Source organism: Octodon degus, unplaced genomic scaffold (genome assembly GCF_000260255.1).
Source record: "Octodon degus isolate 3935 unplaced genomic scaffold, OctDeg1.0 scaffold00008, whole genome shotgun sequence".
Lineage (NCBI taxonomy): Eukaryota > Metazoa > Chordata > Mammalia > Rodentia > Octodontidae > Octodon > Octodon degus.
The window spans coordinates 3,197,510-3,205,864 of NW_004524584.1; the positions used below are offsets into that span (position 1 = coordinate 3,197,510).

At 50.0% G+C, this 8,355-nt stretch overlaps 1 protein-coding gene across 1 annotated transcript; it reads right to left on the minus strand.

The window, feature by feature from the left end:
• Positions 1–298: 298 nt before the first annotated feature.
• Sox14 (SRY-box 14) lies at positions 299–1,755 on the minus strand. Its single transcript, XM_004624992.1, has one exon. It carries the CDS (start codon positions 1,290–1,292, stop codon positions 570–572), a length of 723 nt encoding a protein of 240 aa, XP_004625049.1. The 5' UTR covers positions 1,293–1,755; the 3' UTR covers positions 299–569.
• Positions 1,756–8,355: the final 6,600 nt, after the last annotated feature.

Below are 8,355 nucleotides of genomic sequence, written 5' to 3' on the forward strand. Positions count from 1 at the left end.
AATAGAAATGTTTCTTTTTTTGTAATTTTAAACTTTTAAACCTTTCCCCACATACATACATGAAAGAGCAAATGCTGCCTAGTTGTGTCTGATGGCAACACACAGAGACATAGCTATTTCTTTTCTCCAGGGGAGCAAATGAAAAAAAAATATGCATATTCTAGATATAATGTCAGGGTCTGGAGTTTCAAGTCCACAGCCTCTCCCAGAAGAGTGAAGGGGACATAAATAAAACAAAACTGCCTCCTTTTTTTTCTTTTTTCTTTCTTTCTTTCTTTTTTTTTTTTTTTTTGTCCAAAGGGGGTAAGTCAAAGATTTGTTTTGGATAAGTTGGGATAGGGGCAGCCATGTAGCTGTCACAACATTTGCTCAAGTTTCTGGCACCTGTCTGCGCCTTGGGTCCAGGAGGAGCCCCTCCCTTCCCTGTGGAAAAGAGAGGCAGAGTCTGGGGTGGGATATGGGGCAGCTGCAGGGCTGACCCAGAGGCATCTGCAGGCCAGGGGTAGGTGCAGAGGACAGGGTACAGATCCCCCTTCCAGGACACCCTTCAGGTCCGGGCCAGGCTGGGGTTACATGGCTGTGGCATGGGCTGAAGAATAAGGGTCTATGCCAGTCTTGGTCATGCCTGGGAAGAGGATGTAGGCGACGGGGGGCTGCAAAGTGGAGGCAGACCAGGCGGTACAGTTACAGGGCACCACGTAGCCCGGGTTGGTTGGGGACGGGTGCGTGTGCGTGTGCTGGCTGGGGCAGCTCAGGCTGCCGAAGGCGCCGTTCTGGTAGCCCAGGGAAGACGCGTAGGGCAGCGCGCTGGTGGCCAAGGTGTGGGGCACTTCACCCATCTTCTGGATGGCACTCGAGCTAAACTGCGCGGGGTCCAGCAGGGAGTAGGGCGCCGAGGCCGGCGGCAAGAAGGCCCGGGCTTTCTCGGGCGCGCTCAGGAGGCCGTCGGAAGCCCCCACGGGCAGGCCGGCCGCCTTGAGCGGGTCCGTGTCACCCAGGTAGGGCAGGGGGAAGACATACCTGTCCTTCTTGAGTAGGTTCTTGGGCTTGCGCCGTGGCCGGTACTTGTAGTCGGGGTGTTCCTTCATGTGTTGGGCACGCAGCCTTTTGGCTTCGTCAATGTAGGGCCGCTTCTCTGCCTCAGACAGAAGCTTCCATTCGGCGCCTAGTCGTTTGCTGATCTCTGAGTTGTGCATCTTGGGGTTTTCCTGGGCCATCTTGCGCCGCTGGCCCCGGGACCATACCATGAAGGCATTCATGGGCCTCTTGATGTGGTCTGAGGGTTTGGACATGGTCCCGGTGGCTAGTCGGGCGGGGTGGGGAGTGCAAGGGCGCAGTGGGGAGAGTCTGAGCGCGGCTGGCGGTCTGTCTGTCGGTCCGCAGCCCGAGCTCTGCGCTCCCCTCGCCTCGGTGCCGCTGAGGGGAAGCCAGAAAGGACAGCTGACCCTGAAAAGTTCAGCTGATCATGCCAGTCCTAGCACCCAGGCAGCCCCCGGGGGGCAAGCGGGGGCGGGAAGGGCTTGGGATAAGAGGGCGTACTGCAGGGGCACTGGGCTCCGGAGACTGGGGCCCAAGTACCGGAGTCTCCGGGATTAAGTGGCCAGGTAATTTTCTGACGAGGGCAAGATGCTCCTCCTTCTCTCACTCTGCACCTTCGCCTTCTCCCGTTCCCTTCTCTCTGCTGGCGTAAGTCGCCTTGGCTCCCCCTCCCGTGGCTTTGCCGGAGCTGCCTGGTTTAGCCCTGCACCTGGCTGAGAATGCAGGGAGGCTGGTGAACTGGAGCCAAAAGCGGCGAAGTTCAAAGGCGAGGTGGGCCGGGACCGCACGCACTCTGACATAAGCGCGGGGCGGCGACTCCCAACCTGGGCGCCAATCAGCAGCGGAGCCGGCGAGGGGCGCACCTGCCACCGCGCGAGTAACTGAGGGAAGGAGCTGATGGGGGCGGGGAGAGGTGTGAGGCGGAGGCCGGCGCAGAGACCGACCTGGCTCAGGACTCGGGGCGCGGGCCCCACATCGTCTCCGACGGTGTCAGAAATTAAAAACTCTTCGAACCTTTCTGGGTCTTGCGAGAGAGAATTAGGACGTTGAATACAAAGACCCGGTGAGCGGGGCAGCGAGGGGAGAGCTCATGTTGATAAATAGGACAGCCTCTCCATGAAATGCAAGGACAGCAGTCCTCCACCCCTTGTAAGAGAGCCTTGGAAGTGGAAAGGAATATATCAAACTCAGGGTAAAAGCGAAATAAACTTTTCGTGCCAGACCCTCTACGGTCCTTTGGCGAAGACCGCCTGCTACTCGGTCTCCACCCCTGCCAGGGATGCGGTGCGCAAGCTGCCGCTGGGCCGCCGGGTGCCCAAGCCGTGGGCCAGGCGCCAAAGTCGGGACACCTTAAAATCGGCAGCGCAGAGGTTTCGAATCCCGGCCGGAACTGTTGAGCACCAAAACCCAGTCTTCACTCTCAGTGGAGTGTGTGTGTGTGTGTGCGCGCTTGTGTGTGTGCCGCTCCATCATGATTCTGATTTTATTACTAGTGTGTTCCCAAGTTGACTCCACAGATGGAGGGGTGCGGGCTGAAGGCTGGGAGTGGCGGTCTTCCGGTACCCCTTCTGCAGAAGTCCTACAGCGGGTTTCACGCTGTCTTTATATCCAGGGTAGATTTTTCCCTGAGCGTCTCTTCCCACCCAGCCAGGCTGCAACAGACTCGTTTTTTGAGTCAGACTAGCGTTCTTTGGAAAGAGAGGACGAAATAACCCGCAGAGCCAACCTTCCAGCCTGTTTCCTTTGAATAATTGCCTGCCCGGTGTGAAATGTCCTTGGGGGAAATATTTATTAAATGGAAACCATTGTCCCACGCCCGGAAGGACCTGCGTGTGTTCCAGGCTTATTGGCTTTTGCACCAGCCTCTCAGGGGAGGACAGACTAGAAAAAGCACAGCTTCTAGGCTCTGTGGAGCAAAGAGTGGGGGTGGACTGGAGTGGGGGAGGTAGGCAGGAGTCAGGAGGCAGGAAGAGTCTTTAATTATGTACAGTACCAAGTTTAAGGAAAATGTTTTGCTTCTCTGGACAATTAAAAAGATGCATGGAGTTTCTATTAACCCACTCTTCGTGGGGTTGAGACTATTCCATTTTGTAAATTGGGAAACTGAGACCGAGAAAAGATAAGTGAAATGCTAAAAATGACTTGTGGGAAGTGGTGACATCCACTATGTAGGATGCAAAAACTTTTAACACCCCCCCCCACACACACACAACGTGAGGCTGTCTGATGATTCTATGGTGCCACTCAGTCAATGGTGGAACCCTTAGCCAGACTATTGCAGCCATTGAAACCTGCCATGAAGCTAAACTGCACGGGAGAACTCATTTAGGCTTTTGACTCATTTAGGCTGCGGAGACCTGGCTTGCTTTAGCATACACCGGGGCCAAGGGCACCACTTCTGTGCAGGTGCAAGTTCAGGTGGGGATGGACCATAGATGCACTGGCTTTGCAGCCCTCACTCCATCCTGCACCCCGCCCCAGTCCCACTGTCCCATTTGTCCTTTTCTACCCTTGTTCCTTTCTTCAGAGAATTTCATTTGGCTTGGGGTCCCAGGAAGCTAGTCACGCCTTTCAGCCCAGCTGGAGGAGAATTTCCAAGCATCTGAGGCAACTCCTTCAGTTTTTATCAGTACTCAGGGTTTGTGAGGGATGATGAAAGGTTCACCAGTTACATAATTCTAACTATACCTGGTAATTCAAAAAACTTTGGGAAAGAAAAAAAAAAATAGCCCTATCTGCAGAGAAGTCCAGCATCCAGGGAGGACCAGCTAACCTCTTACTCTAGAGCCCTTCTGGGGATCCCCAAACCCACATTTAGGGTTCATGCAAACTGATTTCTTGGGAATTGCTGAAGGAGGGATCTGACACAGGTTTTGAGTCATCAGGCCACCTCATTCAAGGTAGTTTTGGGTGGACATATGCCCGCCTTCAATTTCTATTTCCTCCTCTTCTGCAGCCCTCAATCCTCGCCAAACCTCTGGAGCTGAGTCCTAGGTTTCAGTCTCAGTGCTATCCACAATCTAAACTACCCACCACCTGAGAAGGATTAATAACTGGGGCTGGGTAGAGGAGGTGTAGCAATTTGTGTGCAGAGAGCTACTTGACCTCCGGGGGTTTCAGGGCCCAGACTGCTTGGTGAGGCTGCACTGGACCAGACAGGTACAAGCATTGAAGAGAATTGAACTCTGCTATTAAGCTGGGGGCTTTAGGTTCCAAGCCTTGAAACCACTTGCCTCCTGGGAGAACCAGGCAGCCCTACACACCACTTTCACAATCTTGGGTAGCCGCGGGTTTATTCAAGATTCCCTAGCAGTAATCACGGGGCGAAGTATTTCTCCTGATTCTCGGGTCTAGCCTGGTGTAGCCTCTAACCCGTGCCTTTTCTTCTCTGCTTTCACCCTCCAAACTTTGCCAGACCTAGACCACCCGGCAGCACACCCAGGAAGAAGTCACCCCTGGGGTAGAAGCAATAGTTTCGGCCACAGTCAAAACAGGTAGGACAGAGGTCCTGGAAATGCTACCATCTCCTCTTGCTTTGGCCGCAGACTTAAGTCTGGCCCTCAAGCTGCAACTCTGCTCTCCAGAGCTAGAGGTGTCCCTGGGATGAGGTCTCTTTCCCCCGTTTACTTGAGAATCAGCGCACACTCAGTCCGCGCTCCTTCACTCTGCGCATTCACAGCAGGCTCGCCGTGCGCTGCCTCAGCCAGGTGTTGGAACCACTCAGCAGCGTTCTTTCAGGGAACCATGTCAGTTTTAGTAGAAGTGAATGAACGAGCCTAGGGTGTCAGGACCCCATCGGAGTCTCTTCCGGTTCCCCTTGACCTTTACAGCGCTCGGGGTTGGGGATGCGCCTTGTTTCCTCTTCTAGGTCCTGCCTTTCCGAGGGTCATTATCCTCAAGGATTTCATTGCCTTTGAGGAGTCTTTTGATTCCGGAACTGTCCTAGCCCCTACAGCCCTGCTCTCTCACGCATACTTCTGTTCAAGCCGCCTTCCCCAGGCTCTTCTGGACCCCTGTGGCAGCCCCTGAAGGGCCGCCAGACTTCAAGCTCCTCTAGAGCGTCGGTTGTGTGCGATTCCATTTTCGTATGTCCACAACTCTCGAGAAGGAAGAAATTCGAAGTGTCCCCTTGCTCAGAACCCAGGTAAACTTTTGTGCCAGTCACCTCACGGCTGCGGTGGTCTCCAGACGCAGCCTGGTGGAGCCCAACTCAGAAGCATGAGAGTGTGGGTCGGGGGGCGCTTGGAGACCTGCACCCACTCGCCCGGCTTCAAAGCTCCACTTCACCTTCCAGCCACCTTGGGCTCCTCTGAGTGGGTAGAAATGACCGCTCCAAGGTCCATGAGACTAAGAGATGGCTGCGTGGTGAGAGGAAGGCGCCCACCCCTGGCTTGCAGAATGCGATTGATTGGTGGCGCAGGGAAAGAGCGGCCCTGGCCCTGTGTCTTTCGCTTCAGGGCTTTGGAGGGAAATCTGGAGCTACACAGCGGACTGAAATGCTCATCCTGGCACCGCGGAGATTCCCGAAAGAAATGAAGAGGAGCTTCAGGTGCTGGTTCCGAGGAGCTTGCACTATGAACGCGCCGGGAGCACTCAGGTTTGAGCAAAGACAGCATGAATGTGACGAATCCTTCAAAGGCATACATTGATCTCAGGACATAATACGCTCTGGTCAAGTCAAAAACTTAAATTTTCTTGTTACTAAAAATGTTTTAAATATTTGGTACTCTCCATTTTCTATTTTAAAGTTCAGAGGTATCGTAGATCCCACCTCTGCCAAATAAGCAGAAGGACTCAGGACCTTAATCTTTCTAAGTAAGACCCTTCCTGGTAATCGCTCTGATGCAGTCCCTTCAGAACCCGTCCCAGCCCCCTTTAGCCATCTTGACATTTAAAAAAAATTGTACATGTTCCAGGTCCCTCCCAGTCAAGAAGGGACTGCTGCCACTAAGAAAAAAAAATAATAATAGCACAACTAAATCTTGTTCCAAGACAGATGCTTAGGCTGCCTGTGATAGAACACTCCAGCTGGTAGAGCTACCTAGGCTGAGCTGGAGAATATTTCTGTTTCAACATCTCAGCATGCCCAAGTTAGGAGAATTTTTGATGCTTCAAACTATACTTTGTGTCTGTAGATGAGATCATGTGACCCACTCGATGTGGTTTCAGTAGAGGTTTGCATAACATCTTAATACATTCCCCCCAAAATGGAAAGGTGGGTGCTTTTGCTAGCTTATTAATTTATCAACCCAGAAGCTATTTATTGTTATTTGGCACACTATGTGCCAAACCTTGTTAGGTGCTAGGCTGCAGCAGAGGTCCTTCCTGCCAGTGATCATTACAGCCAATGGGAGGACAGATGATAAACAAGAAACACATTCTTGATGTGATTCCTGCCTCTACCAGCAAGTAAATGGTAGAAGTGTCATTTCAAGCAAGTTTTTAATCTAGCTCCTGTTTTTCTATCCTGTAAGGGAGCTATAAAGGATTATTATCTGGAGTAAATGATTTCATAGCTGAAAAACTCTTATTAGTAAGGTTTTTCATATGTTTTCTGAAAAACTGAATATGGCCAGATCATACTTTTTGTTATTAAATATATGGACTTCTGATTGTAAAAGATGCTAAAAAGTTAATTAGGGGCAATGGGACTGGATTGCAGGAAGGACGATTTAATTTAGTGATAAGGAACTGGAATGTAGGAATGAACCAGTCTTATGAAGAGGAAACAGGCTAGAGGGTCATTCTCAGGAGAGCCTTGGCCATTCCTGAAAAGTTAAGGGGCACCCTGCTATAGGCAGTGGACTCCTCTTACCTTTCTCTTCTAGGAATGTGAGGAATAAAACAAGGAGCGATCATAGTTCATACAATTTTGAAAATGTTATTATTTATAACCCACAGGTATTAGCAGACTACTGTGTCCCTGATTTTTTCCACTGCGATTTTTACCTCACTAGGGAGAGACTTCAAGACCTGAAAGTTGATCCTTTCTGAAGAAAGTGAGTTAGCTTTGAGACACATTTAATACCTTAGCTGGAGAAGATTTGTATGTGAGCAAATGAGGTTTCTTATGATTTAAAAAAAATCCTGGTGGTTATAAAAAGAGGAAAGACACAATTTACTTCTAAGAATAAAAGCCAAAAGAATGTCAACATTGTATGCCTCTGCCTTGGGCTTATCGTCTCCATGTGTTTTATGTGCTTCAGAGCCCTCCATCCATTCTTCTAATGTAAGAATCCTAGGTCAGCTTTTATTGTAAACAATAGTCTTTAAAGTTCTGTGTTTGCCTAGTGCAATCGGCTAAGTTATGGCAGCATATATTCTCTTGCCAGCTTTATCACGCATTACTCACTGCAAGGATAAAAACAAATTCTGGCAACAAGTCCTAGTCAAGGATCAAAAAACTACTCCCTTTCTTACAGTATCTGCCTTTGCTCCCAGCCTAAGCAGCAGAAATAGTAGGGTAGTTAGCAGTTCCTAGAGGTGTTACGTTAAACATGCTTATTTCATATTTTTGTTATTTGTTTTACAAAAATCATTTTTACATACTCTGAAGACCAAACTTACTTATCTCTTATTTAATGAGTCATTGAAATATTTCCTTAATGAGCTGCTGGCTAAGCAGGAAGAAACTATAAAAATGAGCTTAAGACCTAATACAGCAAACTGCTGTGAGATCAAGCAAAATATAATCTCTTTTTTGGTCCAATTTTCTCATCTGGAAAATGGGGAGAGTAACATCACACTCGATGCTTATCAAACCCAATGCTGCTTACTTACTGCAGTGTAACAAATCATAGCAAAATATACTGGCCTATAACAATACATTTTTACTTCACCTGTGATTTCTGAGGGCCAAAAATCCATGCGTCACTTCTCTGGGAAATTCTGACTCAAGGTGCCTTATGAGTGAACCATAAAAATACTTCCAGTGCACAGTCATTTAGGGCTTGTCTGAGCTGGGGTGGCTTCCAGGCTCATATGTGTGGTTACTGGAAAGAGGCCTATTTCTCAGCCTCTGTGCCTCTCCCTCAAGACTGTATGTAACATGGCAACTCAATTCCCCTACTGCAGAGGGTGTTAGTACCACAGGAAAGACACTTGGAGATATTTTAGAGGGTGCTTACCACAGATTGGTAAGAGCTTTGTAGGCAAATACCATAACTCTAGGGTTGAGAGGATGGCTTGCTTTCCTGGCAAGTGCATGGTCCTGAGTTTGATCTCTGGTACCACATGCCGAGCCAGCCCTAGAATCCTGGGCATGCCAGGCTGGCCTGAAACCAGGTGTGGTGGTACATGCCTGTAACCCCAGCACTG